The 25,626-nt window shown below is 27.1% G+C and overlaps 2 protein-coding genes across 10 annotated transcripts in view; one reads left to right on the plus strand and one right to left on the minus strand.

The window, feature by feature from the left end:
• The window catches only part of LOC122498095 (band 7 protein AGAP004871), a 60,993-nt gene that overhangs the window by 15,769 nt on the left and 19,598 nt on the right, over positions 1 to 25,626 (minus strand). The window contains exons 1-2 of one of the 4 annotated variants that reach the window (XM_043605669.1): positions 15,329 to 15,458; positions 14,139 to 14,277 (exon numbers count right to left, since the gene is read on the minus strand). In XM_043605669.1, the coding sequence (XP_043461604.1) occupies positions 14,139 to 14,241 (103 nt within the window). In that variant the 5' untranslated portion in view covers positions 14,242 to 14,277; positions 15,329 to 15,458. The other 3 variants (XM_043605668.1, XM_043605667.1, XM_043605670.1) reach the window with 3 other exon arrangements.
• Positions 3,308 to 21,548, plus strand: LOC122498092 (short-chain dehydrogenase/reductase family 16C member 6-like). 6 transcript variants are annotated; one of them, XM_043605655.1, is made up of 9 exons: positions 3,308 to 3,426; positions 18,192 to 18,315; positions 18,516 to 18,675; positions 18,873 to 19,010; positions 19,138 to 19,332; positions 20,450 to 20,579; positions 20,803 to 20,920; positions 20,987 to 21,112; positions 21,202 to 21,548. In XM_043605655.1, the coding sequence occupies exons 2-9, from the start codon at positions 18,266 to 18,268 to the stop codon at positions 21,257 to 21,259; spliced, it is 975 nt and encodes a 324-aa protein (XP_043461590.1). In that variant the 5' UTR covers positions 3,308 to 3,426; positions 18,192 to 18,265; the 3' UTR covers positions 21,260 to 21,548. The 6 variants fall into 6 exon arrangements, with proteins under 6 accessions (XP_043461590.1, XP_043461589.1, XP_043461594.1 ...); XM_043605654.1 differs by lacking the exon at positions 3,308 to 3,426 and adding an exon at positions 15,393 to 15,530 and having other exon boundaries at positions 21,202 to 21,547; XM_043605658.1 differs by lacking the exon at positions 3,308 to 3,426 and adding an exon at positions 15,514 to 15,530 and having other exon boundaries at positions 18,192 to 18,311.

Here is a 25,626-nt window from a genome sequence, read left to right on the forward strand (position 1 = left end):
GTAAGGTTACATGTCAAGGTTGAGGTAAGGTAATTAATAAGTTGTAAGGTTAAGGTAAGGTTGTGATAAGCTTACCAGTTATGGAAAATATTGAAAAAATAATTAATAATATAATAAATAAATATTAAATTAGAAAGTTAAGTTTGTTGCTCTTCTCTATTTTGGAAACCTGACATAAAGCAGAAAATTTTGAAAACAAATTTGGGGGGACTGGGATTCGAACCCGGGATCGACGCGCATAAACCTATCATTCTAACTAACTGAGCTAAGTAGAGAACTGGCAGAAGGAAAATTAATGTTGCCTTTAAGGTGAACCAAGAAGATGATTAACTCCTTAAAGGCAATATTAATTTTCCTTCTACCAGTTCTCTACTTAGCTCAGTTAGTTAGAATGATAGGTTTATGCGCGTCGATCCCGGGTTCAAATCCCAGTCCCCCCAAATTTGTTTTTAAAATTTTCTGCTTCATGTCAGGTTTCCAAAATAGAGAAGAGCAACAAACTAACTTTTTAATTGAATATTTATTTATTAATTATTTTTTCAATATTTTCCATAACTGGTAAATTTATCACAACCTTACCTTAACCTTACCTCAACCTTACAACTTAATAATTACCTTACCTCAACCTTGACATGTAACCTTACCTCAACCTTAACATGTAACGTTACCTCAACCTTAACGTGTAAGATTACATCAACCTTAACGTGTAAGGTTACCTTAACCTTAACGTGTAAGGTTACCATGGCCTTATCATATATACTCACCACACCCTAACATGTAACCTTACCTCCATGGCGGAAGTTTTTAGTTCACCTCAGGTCTACCGCAGCAATATTGTGTAACCTTATGTGCCTTACGATTAGTACTCAACATAACCTTACCTCATACTATTGTGCTATGTGGGAAAAGAATAAAATGTATCTAAAAATGAAAATTCGATATTTGTTTGTTAATCTTACTTTTATGAAATATTTTCATTTTAATCGAAATATTTTAAAAACTGTATAAGGATAACAAATACAAGAAGAAATCTTGTAATTAACCATTTTTAAGGAGAAACAAATTTTTAGTCTATTCAAAATATGGATTTAAAGTATATCACATAAAGAAATATAGACTTAGAGTATTTTAATATTTTATGATGTACTCACACACTTTTAATATTAATTTCCAAATAACAAAATTTAATTTTTCTGAAAGTCCGTTATATCAATATTTCATATATTAGTTTCATCAAGGAAATGAAAGATATTTCCAAATATATTATTTATAACAATGGGAAATATTATATATATACGGAAGTAAATAAGAGTGAACAATTTGATTTGATGGTAAACAATGAGAAAGGAATATACTAAGGACAACAATAAGTTAAAAAGTTCAAAGTTTATTTTTGATTATAAAGAATGTGAGTGTAATTACCATCAATCATCTTCTTGATATGAGGATAAGCTGACCTTGATTTTAATAAACTGACAGGACAAGCACCCTTGGGGTTGTTATCAGGTTCACTATGCTTTCTAGACTAGTTTGATAATCTTATCGGTGATTCAACTCCCATGGAAAGCCACAATTTTCGCCCTGCGCAGAAGTCACCCCCACCTTTAAGGTCACTGAGAGATGCTTTTAATTGTATTTGTTCATAGATGTGGGGTAGGTAAGTGCTTAAAATCATCATCTAAATTTGAAATTCTGCTTCGTCTATTTCTATAGACAAGCTTTGGTATAAATGTGGTGTACCTCTATAATTGTTGTTGTTGCAAGTCAAAGTTAGTTTTACAATTGAGTATTTTTTTAATCTAATTGCTTCTCGTGCGGAATTTTTCCATTTATATGCAAAAGAGGATTTGTTATTCAGCATGAAGAGGATGTAAAAGATGATGTAACTATTTATTTACAGATTGGGATTTAGAGTTGAAATCACTACTTTGAATCCAAATATAAGGTTTTATTTATTAAGTTATGAAGTAGTTTCAGAAGTAAGTTTGGTATATTGTAATTTTTGTTTCTATTTCATGTTAATATAGATTTGCGAATTCATCACTTGGTAAATGAATAGAGGATGGGAGATGTATATCAATCTTTCCGAGACAGGTAGTGTAATAAAATGATTCTGTTTATGTACAGTGACGACATTGTCTGTTGAGTTCATATGCTCCTTGATTCATACACCAACCATCCTTTTTGTTTGCCCTACGTAAGAGATGGAACAATCGAGGCACTTTATTTTGTCTGGCAGCAAATCTCAAGAATACATTCTAAACTCTCTCAAGCCTCACTTTCTGATATTCATATTGTGGGAAAAATGTTATCGATAAAAAATTAAAAATCTATGTTAGGCCTGACCAGAGAAAAAAAAACAAGATCTTGAGAACGCGTAGATTGAAAAAGACTGAACAGGATCGCACAGTCTGACTAAGAGCTTTTAATGATTTCTTGATAACAAAATCAGTGGGATCATTATAGGTAAGAGCAGGGTCCAGCATCAGTTCCAATAAATCTCTTTGTCGATTAACCCTCGCAAGCAATGTACCACAGATGTTATAATAAAAATTTACTATTTTAGTTTTTCTATGAAATGACATTAAATGTTACTACATTTGTTTATATTCAACGGCAAGAAGTTCTTAGTGGACCACAAGTAGACTCTATCCAGGTCATTTTGTAATTCATGAATAAGGAAGTGATACCATTTTAAAAAGTTTTAAATCATCTGCATAAATAAGAAATTTTCAATTAATAAAACAGTATTTAATATCGTTAATGTAGATCAGAAAAAGAAGATGACCAAGATAAGACCCATGCGGAAATCCTGACGTCGAAGAAAATTTATAAAAGGAACACATGACGTTACCGGCAGAGACGTAAGAAATCCAAGAGAACCAAGGGAACGTCAGTGATCCAGTAAGTTCTGTCGGTAACGTCAAGTTCCTTTTAATCTAATATACGTTTTTGATACATTAAAGCATATGGTAATAGATAAGTATTTTACAGTTTGTCTGTAACATTTCATTTTTGCTTTCACCAAATTTCTTATTTCCATCTCGCAATCAGCATTTTTATACTTCAGGTCACTCGCGCTCTTCATAAATATTCTCAACCTTGCTTAGAAAGGACACCGCACTAAATACACTAAAAATGGCTTTCGGTTAAAATTCTTAATATTTTCAAAATTTTTAGTTAAAGGTTTTCTGTTTAAAAAAATAATTAAACGAAGGTCAAGAAATAAATAACCGAAAGCCATTTTCAGTGTGTTTAGTGCGGGGTCCTTTAAATTCGAAAGTTTTTAAGAACAACAATTGGCCTGACAAGTCGAATCCATAATTAAAGAAGAAGAAAGTTTTTAAGAAAAAGTATTCAGAATAATAAGCAAAATGTATTCACCGTAATCTTCCAACACGATTTTGACGCGAAACCATATTCACTGTAAGTATTACCGCACCAATACTTTTTTCTATTCTGAATACTTTTTTGTTACTGGGGAAATTATTTTAATTTGGATTTAAGAATGATTAAATGGAGTGTTTAATGATTAAATATTAACATAATTTACCTAATATTAGAACACTATTAGGGTATTTTGTGTAACCCAGTAGGCACGGGGACATAGGTTGACTTAAATACGCATTTCGGATATCCATAGTATGTGTAAGACCGTTCGAAGAACGACTTTAATGACGTCTTTTAGACTTATATGTAAGGCGCCTTTAATCATTTTAATTAATTTAATTTTAATCATTGAGAAACCTAGCGGTTGGATTTTGTTGAAAATTTTTGAAACCGTTAAATACAAATCGAATATCAGATTTTAAAAATTTGAAATTGCGCATTTATTAATTCGTGATGGATCGATTTTTAAAAAATTATCAGATATCTATACATTATAAAATTATAACTAAGAGTTCTTATAGTTACGAATGTGAAGCCTAATATTTACAAAATTCAGAATGTCGGATCCAATATGTCGGACAAAATTTTAAGATTTAATTAATCCTTATATGAAAAGAGTAGATATGCAAATTCGGTAAGGGAAGACATTCTTATGTTATTTTTTATTTTGGAAAGAGGAAGAAAGAAATATCGTTACCTAAGCTGAGACAATTTTATGTCATTTTCATTGAATAGAGAGAGATGCAAATGCGTTAAATTTTCAGGGTTATAAGCAAAGACCAATTTATGTTATTTGTCTAGAATAGAGGAAGACAATAAAAAGACATTTTAACTAAATGTTATTGAATAAAGATAGAAACATCAACTCTGCTCTTAATATGGGTTCATGGGTTATAAAATTTTACAAGGAACTTATTGTTCTAAAGGTTCGTTTTATTAGTAATAAACCAGTTTACCCACTGCAGTGGGTATATAGTTATAGTGTTATACGCGCAAGCATATATATGTTATATTTCTTTACTTGAGTTTAATTATACTTTATGCGTTCGTGATTTAATCATTAAAAACAATTATTAATTAAAGTTTGAAGCATTCATTGAAACATTCTCGTGTATATCTTACAGACCAGAAAAGTATATCTAAATAATTATATATTTCTTTATTTTGATTAAATAGCCCACTGTAAGTCAACAGTTTTGAAAGCCCATGTGTTTCAAGATTTAAGAATTACCTCATCCGCATGTACTTGGTAATTCTCACTCACATATCATATAATTGATGTGAATAGAAAGAATGCTTTTGTTCAAATTTAAAGGGAACACAAAAGAAACATAGAATTTTAGTTAAGAGGAAAATAATCAAAATAAAGAAAAAAGACAAAAGAAGAGAAAAAAATTGGGGTTTTATAGTCATTTTTGATGAGAAAGAAGAAATTTATGAAGAAATAGATAATAGCGATGAGGAAGAGGTTGAATTAAATGAAGAAGAAAGAGAAAGAATGAGTAAAACACAACAAGATTTATTCGATGAATTCATGCGTGGTTTGGGATTGGAAGTTAAAAAAGTAAAAAGAGGTTTAGGTATTAAAATCGCGTCTAGACAAAAAGATAATTTTGACAAATGCACTACATATAGAGCTAAAATTAGTCAAAAAAATAGAACAAAATGAAAGAGAAATTAAACAATTGAAAAATAAATTGTATGAACAAGTTGATACGAGTATTGAAATAAATAAACGGCAATATGAAAATTCAAAATTAAATGTTGAGGAAACATTGGATGAGGTTACGGGAAAAATATGTGAAATGTATAGTAAATTAAATACGATACATTTGACTACAAAAGAGAATGCTATGGCAGTAATGGATAACGAAAATAAAATTAAAGAAATTTAAAAAACTCAAAATTTATTTGAACAGAGAATTAATAGACTAAAAACTAATGACGTTACAACTAAAAATTCGTGGATTAGAGAGTATCCATTGCCAAAGACTTAATACTTTAATACTTTGAAAGTATTCCGAAAGTAATCAAGAACGTCCGATGGTATTTTTCAGAGAATTGCAAGATTATTTAACATTTAATGATATTTTAAATTCAGAAATTAAATATGTAATTTTCAAGCATGTTTAGATGGAACTGCTGAAGAATGGTGGAATTTAGTTAAAGATGAAAATGATCACTTTGGTGGTTTTAAAGAAAAATTTATTAATCGATTTTGAAATGAAGATATTAGATTTAAAAGTAGTACTAATTTAGAGTTTGGTTCTTATAGACCAAACGGAAAATTGTCAAGGTCATCATATGCAATTAAAGTAATAAATAAAGCGAAAGACTTAATTCCTTCACCTTTAGAAAGCGAAATTGTTTTGAAAATTGCAAGACATTTTAGTGAGGACATTCAAACAGCAATAATAATAAGAGGAATAAAGAAAATTAATGATTTATTAGATTTGTTGGAAAAATTTGATAGAGGTGGAACAAGAATTTCTTGATAGCCCCTGTATTTTAATAAATTTTTGTGTAATGTTAAATATGTTAGATTAATTCAGGTGGAACAATTTTGGCTTGAAATTCGGATTTAACGGGTTAAAATTAGAGGTGTGCAGTTAATCGAGTTGAACCGAATATTAATCAACGCGACAACAGAAAATTCTAATTTCGATTTAGAGCTTCTGATAATTTGCTTAGGTTACCTGGAAAGTTCAAAACAATTTGATATTCTCGATCTAATATTTTATTTGTGGCGTCGCGAAAAAACACCACGTAAATTACAATACTTATTCATGTTGTAAATTGCATGTCATACTTTTCCGCAAGGGTTTAAATAATTAAGCTACTGAAAGTGAGACTCCCCTCATTGAGGACTCTTACTTTGGCCATGCATTTCTACTGACAATTCAACCTCACTTTCTAATTTACTTAAGAGGCGTCTAATTTTCTTTGCCAATTATATTTAAAAACTCATACTTATGAAGAATATTTATTTATAGACAGAATGATTAATTTAGGGACTAGGAGAAACTAGACCTTGTTTAGTTAGGTAAATTTAGTAAATTTTATTGTTATTAATTTTATTTGTAGAAACACGGTTATATTTCGACAATTACGGAAAGACGTGAAAAAGGGAAACACACCCAAGGTAAATGTCAATAATTATTTATTTTATTTATCTTATTGAGTTACATTAATTAATTAATTACATGAATTGACATTCATTTGGCACGAGTAAAACAAAAATTAACAGTTACAAAACCATTAGTGATGAAAGTTGGCAGCAGTTTTTTTTACTGTTGTTGATATTTTTTATAAATATTAATTGTTATGATATTCTTTTTTGTTTTTAAATACATATCAAGAAGAGGCGCACTTTGAGGGTCAAACTTTTTCTAGTTTTTATAAAATCTGCTATATGGACGTTTTTATATAGAGGCGCTGATTTTAAATATGATCCAATATGGAGGCAACAATTGCATTGAATAGCTGGATCGAAGAACTGATGTAACGCTCAAACGCATGCGCTAATATTAACCCGACAGTAATGAGCGCCTCTGGCGCTCTAAACAATTCACTAATGAGTATGCATTCAAGCGTAGAGTCGGTTCTTCGATCCGGCTACTTAATTTTGAAAATTTTAATGATGCTGGTGATTAAAATGAAATCTCAGCAAAATGAATCCCAAGATTCTTTGTAAATTGGGTATTTGCTTTTGTCTATAGGGGTTGTTTGAAATATGAACTATACCCACATATTGCTTCAAGTTTCGTTGCTGTGGGGGTATATATAGAGATTCTAATCTTATGAGAAAAATTGGAATCCTTGAAAAACCTAACTTCAGATGCGTTTATTAATGCTTATGAATAATTCATTATAATAATTGACAATGTTTTTAATTTTTGTTAGAGGCATACAACTTTTTATAATTCTTCCTAAACGTTTTGCGTTTTTTTCGAAAACGATAAGACAAAGATTTTTTGCAGAAAAAAGAAATGCGCAGTACAAATTTTCTGTAAAGTATGGTATAAATAAAAAATTTGCTTTTGAAAATCAATTGTTTAAACATCAGTGCCAACTCAAATGACTCTACAAATTTTATATGTTGTTTCATTTTTCTGAATGCTCAACAATTGCTACAATAAACTATTGACTTTATTGATTTACCTTATAAAACTACAAATTTAAATTTCGAATGAAGTTTCTGTTTTTAAATTTACATATGTCGTAGGCAAATAGAGGAATCAGGCATTTAGCTTAATTCCTAGGCTTTAAGATAAACTGAAGGACGCGCATTCCTCAATCTGATTGAATTCAGTTAGTTAAAATTCAGTTAGTAGTGGGAAATTTTAAATAAAAAGTATTGTCTAACCAACCTAAGCACATGGTTCAGTACCAGAGAGTATCTTATTGAAAACCGACCATAGTACATTATCAAGTAAAGTATTATTTTGGAACTCAACCACTCAGTAAAGTACACTGGTTAAAGGTACAATTCCAGTGATTCTATAAAAGAATTTATTTGGACGTAACCCCAGTTGTACTGTCTAGTGTTAAATAATTTGATTTCCTACTATGCTAAAAAGAATAACGTTGAAACAATTAATCTAATATAAAGTAACCATTGAAGGAACAATAAAGTTAACTTACTATAGAATTATAAATCAAAATAATTATCATTATTTTATTATTATCATGAACCTTAAACTTAATCTTTACCCTTATGGCATTTTAAATAATTATCACAGTTTATCTAAATAGAAGCTTTTCCAAACAGACTGTCTAAAAATTCTTAAAATTGTAAAAAGTCGTTAAGCTGGATAATCACCTAACTTTTTATAAAAAGTTAATTTACTATGCAAACAAAATGGGATAACTTTGTTAATTGGCTAAATTAATTATAGTTTGTAAAATACAAGTAACTGCCCAATTAAATTAAGACCTTTTTTTTGAAGGAATAAGAATGTTTTTATCTTTAGAATTGATTTTTATTATTTATAAAATATACCTTGCTCTCGTTTCGTACTTAAAATAGGTTTGAAATGTCATATTTTTAGAAACACAAGGAACTATACATTCACGGTCAGAAATATTGCAATTTGTTCTACTTAGAAATAAACGTATGTAATAAAGCGTGGAATACTTATTGATATCGTATTCTAAATTAAGCTCAAAGAACGAAAATAAACATAATTAAGAATTCATTCTCTTATAAATTATTAATGCATTATTATTCGTTCAAATCTATTTTTGTTTCCACATAATAAGCGACTTTCACCCTAAATTATAATTATGAGGGTGATTTGGACGTAGTTGTCTAATTTAAATATGAATTTTTTTTAAAGGCTAATTGCATTTTTCTTCATATTATTAGGACATAACAATAGCAAAAGTGAAATTTCGCAAAAGTGACAATTCAAAAAAAATGATGATTCGCAAGATTGACAAAATGTCCATTCGGACAAATGTCAATTCACGACAATAAACGATTTGTAAAAATGAATGTACGAAATAGTGAAAATTCGTGAAATTGATAATTCGCTGAAGTGTCAATTCGTAAAAATGACATTTGGTACAAATAACAATTCCACCATTCATTCATAGGAGGGAAAAAACCAATTCATAAAACTACGTCTCCCCATCCTAAGGGAGAAAGGTGGGTCAAGTTTGTCAATGAAAAATTGTGATTAGAATTGTGTGTTTGTATGAATTTGTATGTAAAAACTATAACGATAGGAAGGATGGGGTCAAAAGTTGCAACCGTATAGACCTGACGTAGTTTGTGAACGAAAACAAATTATATATTCATGAAATTATTCTTATTATTTATTGATAAATTTATTGATATATTACAGCCTGTAGTAGGTAAAATTGTTCACAAGATGTGACATAAAGATGTGTTTTATTAGAAAATGTTCTGTCTTTAGAAAGAGAGGAATAAAAGTACCGATTTTCAAGGATAGGTACTGACAGAAAGTAGGTGGTCAACTATAGACTAATACAGAATCTCAAAAAATTTTGAAATCATTGTTTTTGACATGATTCACTACTTTTTTTACTTTCTTTGTTCAAATATTCATTACCTAATGCAATAACTCAAAATCCGAGTCTTAAACCGTCAGTATATAAAACTAATTATATTTTAAAAATTCTATGATTATTGGACCAAGCAACAAGGCAAATGGGTACTATACAATATAATTGCTTCTAATAATGATTATCTCTATACCTATAATCTAAAAGTTTTCTTTAATTATAAAATTATATCACCATCATTCTATTCAAGCTACTTCCGCCTTAAAGTTTGTATAAATAATTTTGTGACCGACACTTTTCGGTGTCGCAAAAAAAGTCACTTCAATTACTTCAAATTTGTTCATATCGTAAATTACAATATTATACTTTTTCGCATTTATTTGACTGCAAACACAAGGTTATCGTTATGTAAGCGGAAAAGTTCATCATATTTAATGTATATTATAACTTTCAAATAAAAGTTCTAACATTATTTTAACTTTAAACAGAATAAATTAATATAGAGTGAATTATTTTTCTATTTATAAAAATCATTTGTTCCGGTTATATGCACTTGGAGGTGTAAGATTCTGTTACTATTATTAAAACTTCCTCGAAGATGTGACGTTGTTTTCTAACCTGGAGCACAATAGGAAGGGGTCAGCATGACCGGGATCATTTATTTGCAAGGAGGGATGAAATTATCTTACTTTATTAAAAATTTTTTTTAAGATGACATTAAAGAGTTTATTTATTTCCAGGGCTCGAACCAGTGAAAGTAGTTAAAAATACGGACTTTACGGACCAAAAATTAAAACTTAAAACTATAAATTAAATTATGTATAATGTTGAATTTATCACTTGGTTAAAATTGTTAAAATTTATAAATTAAATTTTTTCATAACTATAAAACATGAAGATATCGATCACTCAGAGTCTTCGACTCGGAGTAATCGATTTCTTTATGTTTTATAATAATTAAAGATGGCACAGTGATAAAATAATTATTTCATATTTTAATAATATTTTTACTGTAACTTTTTCAAAATTATTTTCACCATTCCAATTCAATTATTATTTTCAAAAATTTTTAACTAAAATTCTTCTCCTAAACAATTATTTTTAATAATTTTCGAAAAAGTTCTTTGATAATTTTCAAATTCATTTGTTTAAAATATTCCATTTTACAAAGTTTCAATTATTCGTAAATTTTTCAATTAAAGATATATTAGAAAATAAAAACTTGAAATAATTTCAACAACAACAAAAAAATCCGCAATTAAACTTTTTCAAAAAAATTAAATTAAAAATTAAATTATTTTTAAAAATTCACGCTATGTTGCTTTTAATATTTAATTATAATCTAAAATTTTTAATGAAAATCATTTTTAAATCAACTTTTATAAGAAAATTCTACACAAGAATTCGCAACAATTTAAATAAAAAAAATAATTTATTGAATAATTGAATTCTCCTAAAGAATTTTATCAACAAATTTTCAAATAATTGACTTCTTTTGACGAATTTTTATAAAATTTTTAAGAAATAATTACATTTTTCGAGAAATTCGATTAAAATTGTATTAAAAATAATTGAAATTCTGCGATGAATTTTATTATTTATAGAAATAATTGAATTCCTGAAAATAATATTGTATTATTTTTAAACATAATTAAATTTCTGCTAAGAAAATAATTGAAAATAATTGAATTTTTCCAATAATTTGTAATTTCTCCAAAATTAATTTTTTTTCGTGTTTTTAACTAATTTTCTTTTATAAATCCATGATTTTGAATAATTTTTGAAAAACGTTCTTTGAGAATTTTCAAGTTTATTTGTTTACATTTTAATTTTCGAAAATTTCAATTATTTAGAAATTCTTTAATTAAATATATATTAGAAAATAAAAACTTCAAACAATAATTTCAAGTAAAGTTGTAATAAACTTTTTCAAAAAAAAAAAATTAATTCTTCTACAGAATTGTTACTTAAAAATATGAAAAACTATAATTTTCGAAGATTTTAATATGAAACCTTTTCCAAATTCAATTATTTCTAAAAACTCACTTAAATAAAGAAAAAAATTGTTTGAATAATTGAATTTTCATAAAGAATATATTTTATCAACAAATTTTGAAATAATTGAATTCCTGTAAAAAATGTTATTATTTACGTAAATAATTGAATCCTTGTCAAAAATTTTTTAATTATAAAAATAATTGAACTATTTAGACGAAATTTATAAAAAAAATGGTTGAATTCCTGTGAAATTTGTATTATTTTATGAAAATAATTAAATGTTTGCGTAGAATTTTATTAATATTTTTTTTAAATAATAATTGAATTCCTTTGGAACATCTTATTTAAATAGTAGAATATTGAATAATATTGAATTGAGAAAATTTTTTTAAAATAATTGAAATTTCGCCAAGAATTTTATTAAAATTTTTTAAAGTAATTGAAATTTTGCCAAGAATTTTATTAAAAATTTTTGAAAATAATTGGAATTTTTCCAAGAATTTTATTTAATTTTTTTGAAAATAATTGAATTTTGGAGAAGAATTTTATTATTTCTAAAGATAATTGAAATTTTGAGGAGAATTTTCAAAAAAATTTTGAACATAATTAAATTTTTGCGAAGAATTTTATTACTTTTGAAAATAATTGAATTTCTGCAATCATTTATTGGAATTTCTTTAAAATTCTCCAAATTATATCGTACAATTTACTAACTTTTGTCCTTTTTCTATCAAATTACGGACTTTCTCCAGCAGCACGTAATATTGGGAACATTCCAGCAATATGCCACGACATTGAGGCAATATTGGTAATGTTAAGGCAATGTTCTCAATATCGCTGTAATATTACGTGCTACTGGGGTTACGGACCTTTTTTCAAAAAAAAACTGATTTTTTCGGGATTTACGGACCTTGTTCGAGCTCTATATTTCTGAATGGCAAATGATTCTCATCCTCTGTAATTTCCTAAAAAATTAAATTTCCCAAATGGCAAAAATGATTTTTTTTGTATATTTAATATTTCATTTTGTTCAACATAATTGATTTATTTAGTTTTAACGTTTCGGTCGCAAACGGTGACCATCCTCAGAATACATTTAATTCTCAAGAATAGTTATAATATAAATATTATAAATCTTCAAAAATAGAAAAACAAAATTAAAATTCATTTTCCTCTTAAAATTATACATAATAAATACATGTTTGGTTATTCTTTGGTATTATATTAATTTTTTTTCCATATTTATATATAAAGGTCGTTGCAGTTAAGGGTGTTAATAACAAAGACCTGTTACAGGAAAACTGCTCATATTTAATTTTTTATCCGTAATTTTTTAAAAATAATTATAAAATACTCATCCTGTGTATTTATTTTAAAACAAGTGCAATGTCACGTGCTTTCTATGTGCAATTTTTAAATTTTTTTATGTATGTTTTTTATAATGTTGGTAAACGATAAATGGAAAGAAATTTCCGAGCAAATAAAACGCTTTTTCTATAATTTGAATTCTTGTCAAGGTTTGGATTCGATCCACTAATTCTCCTAATGGAAGTCAAATGATGGTTAAACAATTAATAAAATTTGGTAAACTACTGCATACCTACATCTATTTATAGAATTGATATTAATTGTACATAATTATATTAATAATATATGAGGCAAAATTTTTGGTACGATGGACAATATTGACGTCAAATGTTGAGCCCTTAGGGTATTGATTAATATTACAAGTTCTTAATTATGCTATATACGCATACATTATATGTAAAATAAAATTTTGTCACAACAAAAGTATTTGAGTACAGAAAACTCTTTGAAACACGTGGAATAAAAGGACATGACTTATAACATTTTAATAAATTCAAACAAAAGTTTGTTTCAACAATTCATAGAATTGCGATGTTATTCCGCGAAATAGATGCATGTCAAAAGTATATTTGCAGATATTGGAAATATACTTTAGTGATTCGGTGAAACCGGTGCTTTTTTTCAGTAATCTATACTCATTGAAAAGAAACGATTTTTTCAAAACTGACATACGTGGTACGTATTTTAGAATTATGAGCAATCAAATATCACATGTTGACCTTCCTTACATTATGTTTAATAATTTACTGATGACATAGTTATATCTACAATAATGGCTCTCCTCAGACAGTGTAAAGCTAATTTCGCTAACTAATATTAGAGTGATGTGACGATCGATATAAACGTTAATTTTCAGAAGATTGTTTTCTTTCTGTCTCAATATTTGGAGTTTCAGTGTAAAGAAAATCTATCTGTAATTAAAATTAACCAAAAATCGATGTGTTTCAAATGTATTTATTATTAAATTTATTAATTAAATTATATTATTGTATTATAGTTTTTTGCGATGTCACTGTATAGAAGAAAAGTTGACAATATTTTTATACTTTCGAATAATAATTTAATTTTTTAGTTTATAGATAATTTTATAGTGTTGTTCAAGATTATATATTATTCAAAAAATTATGAAAGTTAATTTTTTCATACTAGGAAACAATTTTAGTCGCATTTCAAATCAAGTATAAAGAAAATTAATTCTATTCAATGTCATGTTCATACCCAGTTAATTATAATTTAATGGTGTCTAAAAAAGTTTTTTTTTTACCAAGTTTCGAGTATTAAAAATAAAATTTACATATACAATATGTAGTGATTAAAAAAAAATTGTTCATTACATTAAAAATTAAACTCACCTCCAATTACTCGAGTGCGAATATCATCTGGCCGATCATTTCGATTCATTTGAAAAGTAGATCCATTTCCATTGTTGAGCATATTTGTCATTGGAAGGGACATGTCCGCAGGATTAATGCGGTTCGCGAATCCTGCCAGCTGAAAAAGATTTCAATCATTTAACTGTCAAATTATCGAAATGAATATAAAAAATCCGTAAATAAAAGTAAGAAATTATAATTTTAGATACAAAATTTTTTTTAAATTTGTTTTTTTAGTTCGTTTTTTTGTTCATGAAAATAATTTTAAATTAATTTAAGACAAAATATCTATATTATAATTCGAAAGAAATTAATTTATATTATCGACACATTTTCACAGCTGCATTTTCCCACAAAGGTTTACAAACCCTTTTGCACTCAGAAACTATTTAATCAACGTCACTTGAAATAACTATGTTTATACTGAAGTTTCTAAAAATATAAAATTAAACTATAAATAATTAAAAATATTAAAATTAAATTCTTAGAGAGAAAATATATTTCCTACTCCCGCAAAAATGAATTTTTAGATAAAATATTACCGATTATTTTCGAAATATTATATTAATATTAAAAATATATAAAAGTCATTATGTTTACAAAAAATTAATTAAAAAATTGTACCACCCCCCCCCCTTACCGGTAAATGATGTCACAAAATCTTAAAATCAAAAAGTAATAATTTTTTTCAAATTCATAAATTTTTTTTACTAGTTTCTATAATCAAAATTTATTAGGCTTCGAAATCGAAATAAAAAAAAAATTATAAGTTTAAAAGAAAATTCTACTGCATTTACAAGGAAAATGATTTTTGCTAATTTGAGAAAATGAAGAAAAGTGTTGAGATAAATCCTCGGATAAATCAGAAAAAACGATTCAGACACCGAATCCTAAAAATCGTCGACTTGGATAAATAAATTATTAAATCACAATTTCACTGTTCACTAATAAATTATAAAATAAAAAACAAAGTTGAATTAATTTTTTTTTTTAATAAAATTGTATCAGAAGTTACTAGCTTTTTGAATTTTCACTAAATTAACAGTCACCTTGTTAGACCTTCCGTCGACGATATCAACAGAGTGAGTGTCGAAGTCGTTACAGCGACGTTTCGTCCGTAGGCCACGGTCGCATGTTTAACTATATTCTTACGTCAAACGTAACCTTACCTTCTTTATTCTACATTCGTGGTTTCAAATAAGAACTTCGAGGAATTCTTGTTGGAATAGAAAAAAAAGACACCCTAATATCGTACAATGTATACAATAAATTATAATATTTATTATAGTATTGAATTGCAAACATTTTTGAAAATATTGAACTATGATAAACTTAAGGGTAAAGGTCACACAACGTGCCATCAACAAATGGGTGAGTAAGAAATAGATATATGTATATATATATTATTGTTCCATAACGTACACATTGCGGAGGGGTTGTTTGGAACATTTGAACTTTGAAAGTTTGGCTCCCTTTACATTGTTGCAAGCAAAGGATGATTAATTTTTTTATTAGGATTCTAATAAAAAATATACCAATTCTTTTATCATAAAATGTCCCGCTCTAACGTTTTTTGGAGATCCAAGAAGTGGCGAACTGTCTATACCGCCAAATTTAGGGATTTTTTAATATGTTGCAAAATTTTTTTTTATTTTTGGTTTATGTACTCGACATTTTTCAAAACAACGGTATTTTCAAAATTCCCTACACGGTCTAGTTAGTTTATAGCATATACATACAATGAAAAATTTTTGTATTTCTATTACAGGTTCAAATTATAATAACAGACAATAACAAACAATTATTAATAAAGAATTGTAATAACAAAATAATAATAAATTGCAACAAATAATAACCGAATTGTAATAACAAAATAATAATAAATTGTAACAAATAATAACCGAATTGTAATAATAAAATAATAATAAATTGTAACAAATAATAACCGAATTATAATAACAAATATAAATAAAATAAATTAATTAATAACATAAAAAATACAATACGAAAAGTGTAATAGAAAAAATATATATATTTCTCATATTACTACGTCTCACACAATTTCTTCCAACCACTTATAGTCATCCTATAGAATCTTTACAAACCATAAAAATTAAAACATATGTTAACTTAAAACCGAAAAGTCAAAATTCTTCAGTATTTACAAAACAGCCAAACATATCACATCTCACGTTTATCTCACATCTCAATGCATTCAGTTTGTTAAAAATTAATATAAAAAAAAATTACTGAAGAGGATCCAAACTAGGATCGAAACGTATATATAAAAAAAACTTAAAATTTAGTTTTTTCATTTCAAATTATTGACCCTAAAAACCACAAAAAACTCTACACTATTACAATACTTGGGTCACAAAAGAGTCCTACATTTATAATAATAACAAACAAATTATAATTATAAATAACAAAAATTGTAACAACAAATTATTACTTAATTATTAAAAATGTAATAAAAATAACTCATATGGAATGAGACAAACGTGCGATCTAATAGCTGAGTCACCACAAGTGTTCTTACTTACAATGACAATGGATTTCCGAAAATGCATGGCTTAGTGTATATTTCCAAAAATACATGGGTTAGTGTACATTTTTAAAAATGCATAGGCAAATTTTGGTATGAAAAGGGCCAGACCATCAACTGCAAGTCAGTCAAGAAAATGTAGTCATAAATAGTCGTCAGTATTATAAATCTCAAATTAAGAAATGGTGCTCTTTACAAGTCAGTCTAAAATTTTCATGATTTTCATCTTCAACAAGTGGTTCTCTACACGTCAGTCTAATATTTTCGTGCTCATCTTCACGTCAGTGTAAAGTACAAATTATCTTCAAACCAAATATTACTGAATTTTGTTCGGAAGTACTGCTCGAGTTTTGTAAATACATAATTGTTATTCATCAAAAGGAAGATTTACGAGAAACATAGAGTAATACGGGGTGAAATAGCCACATTTTTACATTTTAATTTATAAAATCTGAATTTAAAATTTTTTTCTCAAATTTCCAATTGGCATTGAAAGTTTAGTTATTAAGCTTGAATATTCTTGACGGAAATATTTTTTATCCCATGAAAGGACTAAGTTATAAGAGTTTTACGAAAGCTCTGCAAGTGGCTTTTTTGTACCATCTGGTGTGGGGAGAAAGCCACCTCGTGATTTTATCAAAATATGTTAAATTAATTTTGGTATTTTTATAGTTTTCCTTTTATTTACATGACAAATAATCTTATTTTAATAAATTTTAAAGAGCTTTTATCAAGGAAAATTGAATATTATGTTAAGTTTACCTGTTTTCGATTTACACTACCAAGTTTTTGTACCTTTTTTTAAAGTCTTCCTTGAATTTCACCACAGATGCCATATTTTGTTGCAACCGTTTTTCTGTTATTTGTTTGTTTAGCGCACTTTGAACTATTTTTTCGTCGTGTTTAATCAATTTTATTAAGTAAACACGCGAAAATTTTGTAAAATTAGAAAGAAGGTTAGTTTAAGTAGAAAACAAATAAATTACACATAATATTCAATGGATTTTTGTCCCTGGCTTTTTCACTCCCAAGACCAGTTTTTCTAAAAGCTCATTCTGTCATAATTTGTCAACTTGCAACCACTTAAGGAGTCATTTGCCCCATTTGCCTGTGAAAAGGACCATTGCATCATTTCCATCTTTTCCAAATTGCGTTCATTTAAAATATACAATTTATTCAGATAGAATTATTTCTTTATTATTTACCAAACCCCGTCCCAATTTTGATTATCACTATAATCAAAATTAGAATCTAAAGCTTTTAAAAATTTGCTTCTAATTTTCATTGTTTTATATCAATAGATTATTGATCGTTTTTTGTTAATAAAAATTGACACACTTTATTTCCGTATTGATGCGAAAGAATTAAAAAAAGTAAACGAAGGATTTATATATTCAATTTCATGCATAAACCATATTCATCATATTTATTTCATTTATTTAAATGAATTGAGGTTAATTTAATTGATAAAATTATTTTGTTTAAAGGGAAAATCTCAAATGTGTTACTTGAATGACTGACCTGTCAAATAAATGTACGTGCGAATACCGAACAAAATAAAATGACTAAAACATCACAAGAGGATAAATATAAAGGCAAATCAGAATGTAGGTAATGTCGCAGTGTTTTGATTTTAATTATTTTTATAAATAAATATTTGTTTTAAGCATTTTCTTTTAAAATCATGCATTCAGTTCCTATATATTTTACAAAATTTACTTTTTGAACAATTTTTTGAAAATATTTTCCAATTGCGTCTGAAAGTTAATATATATTTAAATATTGATTCTTTAATAAAATTTATATTGTAGGATTTTAAATTTTTGGAGAAAAGTGACGGGCTACATTTCTCCGAAATTGCCAATTGAATTATTTATATTATCGATAAGAATTACATTTGCAATGTTAGCTGCTACATTTAGACTTATTGTTCCTCCTTCGATGAAAAATTTACTAGGCGAGACAGTGTTGGTAATAAAAATTAGAAAATGCTATAATTATTATACTTATTTAAATATAAATTTATCGTTATGAGTAAATCAATTATTGTCTTCAGTTAATTATTAAATATTAGATTTTTTTTGGTTTGATTAATTGTTTAACTTTAATTAATAAATTCATTAATACAATTTTTACTTCATAATTGACATTCATAATTGATTCTGAAGATTTCTGGAGCAGGTCATGGAATCGGAAGAGAATTGGCTCTTCAATTAGCTGCATTAGGTTGCATTGTTGTCTGTTGGGACAATGATGTCGAAGCCAATAAATTAACATTGAGCAAAATTTTAACAAATGGAGGCGAGGTATTAATATTTATAAAAACTTTAATGTCTTTTCAATTTTCTTTTCAACTCCAAAATTTACATCAAATGGAAAATTTAAAAAATGACAATTAGAATTAATTACTTTTACGAATTTTTCCCCTTATAGGCATACGCTTTTGTTGTCGACATTTCAAAAAGATTGGAAGTTCGAGAGACATTAAGAATTATGAGGAAAAGTGGAATTTCCGATGTTTCTATTTTAATTAACAATGCTGAAATTTCATTGCATGGACCATTTCTTGAACATTACTCTGACGACATTGAAAAAATATTTAATATCAATGTACTATCGAATTTTTGGGTAAGAATTTTGTTTCTTTCATTACTTTTCATAAAAAATGTAAAAATATTTTAAGCAGTACTATTTGTTTGGTTTTCATTTGGTTACATTGCTATCGGATAGGAAAATAATTTTTTTAGGTTTCAATTTTATGCGAGAAAACGCATTTTTTACATGGAACATTACACAAAAAAACTTCATAAGAAGTCAGCTTAGCATGTAATATTTGCACTTTACAGAAGATAATTCTTCCCATTGCCACTCCTTTTTTTTAGGAAATGAGGCAACAAGTGAAGTATTTTTGTTTAAAAAAAAAATTTTGTCCCCTATCGTGCCTCCGGGACATATATGTCCCACTTAGAAAAATTTATGTAATTGTTATAAAAGTCAACCAATCAATTTGCGGTAAATTCATTTCTATTCCAAATAGACGCTGCTACAATTAAAAAATAAAAAATTACAAAAAGTAGAAATATTTTAGGATGATTGCTTCAAAATTACTATTCGGCGGTTTTTCAGGTCGCTGATTACTAATTTTTATGTCAGTTTTTGAAAATTAAAAATGGGAGATTTAAGAAATTTAATATAAATTAATCTTTGCCAGTTACGAAAAACGACCGCCATATTGGATTCGCCATTTTGAATATTATAAATTTTGAAAATTTAACATCTGTGACTTTGAAAATAACTCCAAATAGCAATTTTGAAGCAAATTGAAGCAATTTTTTAAAATTAATCCATTTATTATTATATTTTTAATATTTTTAATATTATTTTTAATTTTTTTAATTTATTATACATTTAAAAAAAATTTTTTTTCGTATTTATAATTGTCATAACAATTATTATGAGAAAATTAAAAATTAATTAAATGTATTATAAACAGGTGTACTTCTGTTATAATTTTCTCATAAATTTTCATTTGCATTTCAATTTTCATATAAAAAGGTAATAACAATGAAAATAATTATATTCGTATTTTTTCTTTTAATATATGTTTTTAATGAGGAAATTTTTATTGACAATAAAAACTTATTTTATATTAAAAAATTATGTTTTCAATTTTAAAAATCATTTATGAGTGGTTTTTTTTAGCGAGAATGGAATTGTATATTTTACTATTGAATTCTTTTTACAGACAATACAATCTTGTTTACCGAATATGTTGCAAAGTGGAAAAGGTCACATTGTTTCTTTGTGTAATATGTTTGGGCTTTATGACGCTTCAAATAATGTCCCTTATTGTTCTTCGAAATATGCAGTAAAAGGTATTTGTTTTGTTATTATTATTTGCATTTTCATTTTGTTTTTTAAAATGAACGATAATAAAAAAATTATTTTAAAAGGCATATACCTTTTTCGTTATTGAAATAATTTTTTATGCTTATTGAAAATAACCAAAAAAAAAAATGTTTTTAAAATTCTAAAGGTAAATTTCGTCTTTTAAATAATTTAAAAATTTGATATGGAAATGCTTTATTTCTATTATAGGTTTAATGGAATCATTGAAAGAAGAAATAAAAATGGATTCAAGAAAGCCCCAAATTCATTTTACTGTAATTTATCCCTATTACGTCAATGCAGGATTGACGAAAGAATCTAAATATAGGTACATGTAAACATTCATTACTTTAGTAAATAAGTGAGAAAATAATTTTTTTTTCTTTTTCAAAAGGTTCCCCTATCTATTTGGTGCTGCTTCATCAGAATTTGCAGCTAAGGAAATCATCAAAGCTATCAGAAGAAACTGCAGCGAATACTCCATACCTCGAAGTTTTCTTTATTTGGATACTATTAACAGGTTAGTTAAATTTTTAAAATTTTAAAATTCTTTTGTTTTTTTTAATTTAATTTTTGTTTGTGTTAAATATAATAATAATAATTTTTCAGAGTCATTCCTCTTTCGGTGAAGAACTTACTACTAGATTTTCTTTCGAATGTTCGATGAAGATTCTTCAAATTATTATAAGTTTTAATAAGTTATATGGGAAGATTATTATGATAAGTGTTTTAATAATTTAATAACAACATTAAACTTATACTTACTACCGATAATAATAATTAATTTTGAATATTATTTTCAGTTCAGTAATTACTATAAATACGATTTTTATTTTACATTATTATTTCTTCTTTAACGTGCTTTTACGAGTTTTTACATTATAACTAAGTGGCGGACAAAAAATAAAAACTATACATCTGATTAATGAGTCTTACTTTTAGAGAGAGTAATTTAGAAACAAAAAAAATTTAAATCAATTCCATATTCATTTGTGATGTAAAATTAGAATAATTTCAGGGTCATAAAAAGTCTTGATTTCTCCACATAATGATGCTTCAAATTATGGACTAGTTTTTTGTGACTTTTTCTAAACTACACATTCAAATAAAAAGTAATGATAGGTTTCTTTGGTATTTTTATTCAACAAAACATATCTTTAATAATATAAATAATTTTAAGAATATATTTGTTTTTGAAGTGCTACCTACACCTAATTGGAAAATATGAAATATATATAAACTACCATTTCTTTTATTTACGTTACTAACGGGTTTTATTGTAAAAATGATAAGTGGAAAGTCGAGACATTTAATAAAAATGGCACACATGACATTATAATAATATATACGTAATCTAACAAAAATATTTCTGAAATGTGAGAAAGTTTATTCGGGTGTAGATATTTACTGGTATGCTCGTTATTCTAATATAAAATTACAATTAGGTTAATTGACAACACGTAACTCCTTTAGAATAATAATTATTTTAACACGGCCTATTGCTCGGAATTATTTTTGACCTATAATAATAATAATAATCTACCGCAAGCAAAATAATGTTGTAGGAATATTTATAAATTTTGTACTATATGTAAATAATCGTTATATTTTTCATATTTTTCAGAGAACAAAAATTTTATTTTCAAAATTTGTGAGAAGTCCTAACGTATTATAACGATGAGGGTAGAATTTGCTAGAAGTTGCTGTATGGTGCTATATAGTCTAACGAAAAAATTCATAACTTTTACATTTTATAATAAAAAAATTTAGAAAAATTGTTAAATGTTGCTTAAATACACACTAGAAAAATGTCTAAGTTTTGAATAAATTTTGAATCATTTATTCCTTTTCAAAATAAATTCTGAAAAACCCTCTAGAATCAACCTCCCAATGTTGTTATTCCCCCCTTAAAGTAGAGGTGAGATTTAAAAGAAATAATTATTTTCATAAGTATCTCAATTATAAAATCAGGAAATACGTAACTTTAATTATACATTAATCGAGGAAATTTGCCTGACCCTTGAATATACATGTGCGTCGCGTGAGTTCGTAAAAGTAACAAAAGAGAAAACTGAATACGATTATTATAGGATAGAGTAGTTGATATTACACTAGTTATTCAAGTTATCAGAATTTTCACTCGACACACTATTATTTTTTATTTGGCAATTTTAATTTAAACTTTTGATATTTAAATTGGAACTGTCTTATATGCCATTTCAAACTATATTCAAAATATTTATCGCATTAAATTAATTATATTATATAAGAGATTAATTTCCAAATTGTCCATTTATTTCAAATACACCCACATAGCACAATAGTATGAGGTAAGGTTATGTTGAGTACTAATCGTAAGGCTCATAAGGTTACACGATATTGCTGTGGTAGACCTGAGGTGAACTAAAAACTTCCGCCATGGAGGTAAGGTTACATGTTAGGGTGTGGTGACTATATATGATAAGGCCATGGTAACCTTACACGTTAAGGTTGAGGTAACGTTACATGTTAAGGTTGATGTAAGGTTACATGTTAAGGTTGAGGTAACGTTACATGTTAAGGTTGAGGTAAGGTTACATGTCAAGGCTGAGGTAAGGTAATTATTAAGTTGTAAGGTTGAGGTAAGGTTGTGATAAGTTTACCAGTTATAGAAAATATTGAAAAAATAATTAATAAATAAATATTCAATTAAAATGTTAAGTGTGTTGCTCTTCTCTATTTTGGAAACCTGACATGAAGCAGAAAATTTTGAAAACAAATTTGGGGGGACTGGGATTCGAACCCGGGATCGGCGCGCATAAACCTATCATTCTAACTAACTGAGCTAAGTAGAGAACTGGCAGAAGGAAAATTAATGTTGCCTTTAAGGAGTTAATCATCTTCTTGGTTCACCTTAAAGGCAACATTAATTTTCCTTCTGCCAGTTCTCTACTTAGCTCAGTTAGTTAGAATGATAGGTTTATGCGCGCCGATCCCGGGTTCGAATCCCAGTCCCCCCAAATTTGTTTTCAAAATTTTCTGCTTCATGTCAGGTTTCCAAAATAGAGAAGAGCAACAAACTTAACATTTTAATTGAATATTTATTTATTAATTATTTTTTCAATATTTTCCATAACTGGTAAACTTATCACAACCTTACCTTAACCTTACCTCAACCTTACAACTTAATAATTACCTTACCTCAGCCTTGACATGTAACCTTACCTCAACCTTAACATGTAACGTTACCTCAACCTTAACATGTAACCTTACCTCAACCTTAACATGTAACGTTACCTCAACCTTAACGTGTAAGGTTACCATGGCCTTATCATATATAGTCACCACACCCTAACATGTAACCTCACCTCCATGGCGGAAGTTTTTAGTTCACCTTAGGTCTACCACAGCAATATCGTGTAACCTTATGTGCCTTACGATTAGTATTCAACATAACCTTACCTCATACTATTGTGCTATGTGGGCAGTTTCAGTTGACATATTAATAATTACAGATCTAGAAAAATGTTTTGTTTGAACTAATGAGTTTATCTGAATAAAATAAAAAATATATTTGTCTCCAAGCTAGTATACACTGAGGAAACCGTTTGGAATCATTAGCCATTTGTTTGTTCTAATTAAATTCTTTGTTTAATATTGAAGCAACTAAACCGTTTCATTTTTTGACCTATGTTTTTTTGTTAAACTGTTTCTGTTCGGCCTAGCATAAGGTCAGCAATTTTTTTTAATATTTGAAACTAATCGTTGTTTTAGAGATCTTACAAAAAAGTTGGGAAACCAAACGAACATACGCTAAAATTTATTTGATAGTAGTTACTTTCTTAGAAAAGTGGACTTAGTGAAATTAATTATATCTAGAATGGGGTCAATAGTTTGTTGACGGAAATCAAGTGTAGACACACATATCATCTTGTCAAATAGGTTATATTACGAAATTAATTCTTTGAAATTGAAAACCAGTTTCTCCGCACCAAAGGAATAATAATAAAAAGAAAAATAATAAAATACATTTTTAGTAATTATGTATATTTATTTATGTTCATAGTCATTGATAATGAAATTATAATTAATTTTCATCCAATCTGGAAATTATTATCAATTTTTAGTAATAAAATAATAATTTTAGTATTTCTTATTCCATTACTACTTAATTTTTTAATTAAATTTATACGCTTCCTTGTGTGAGGCATCCTTTTTGACTTTGGAACAAAGGAGTGAATATTAAATTACATATAAAAATTAATGATATGCCGATAATAATAAGAGAAAGTCATTAGCAAACTAAATATGTATCAATCGGTATCAATCAATAAAATCAAGAATCATGTTATAGATTATAGAAAATTAACCACTCCCATGATGAAGAATGCTATAGAAAAGTATTAAATAAGCGGAGCAAAAAATTTAGTTTACAACTTTATTCAATAAAATATAAAACGTCATTTTCCTTTTGCTGAATTAATTGCTATTTTTTAACATAATTTATATACTTCAAATAGATATTATAAATTCTATCATTTGGAAGGTAAGAAACATAAACAATTTTATGTCATATTTTTAATTTGTCAATAAATTTACTTCTGTGTGGATACTCAGCTGGGTTTGCTGAAACCGACTGTGGCATAAAAATCCAAAAAATTGTAATTCCGCTGGCTTACTGGCTTCTTCTGTCTTACTAAAACCTTCTTTTTCCCCTTTGGGTCTACATAAGCTATTAAGCTTGTTGGTAATATCATAACAAATTAAACTTTTTGATATTATACGAATGTAAAAAATCACAATCAAATGTATTCACTAGTAGATGATACATAATATGCGTAGGGGATTATCTGAATAGCGAGTACATCCAATGATGATGATGATGCTCACATTTATAGGGTACCTACGCATGATGATGTGGAAGGATGAGTCCTCTTATTTTGCAATGCTCCAAACCGTCTACGGTACATGAGTTGCGTCTCATCGGATAGCACAAATCATTCAGCAATTTTTTTTATAACATATTTAACGACCAGCTACATATATAAAGAAAAA

This window comes from Leptopilina heterotoma, unplaced genomic scaffold (assembly GCF_015476425.1).
Source record: "Leptopilina heterotoma isolate Lh14 unplaced genomic scaffold, ASM1547642v1 Lhet_142, whole genome shotgun sequence".
Classification (NCBI taxonomy): domain Eukaryota; kingdom Metazoa; phylum Arthropoda; class Insecta; order Hymenoptera; family Figitidae; genus Leptopilina; species Leptopilina heterotoma.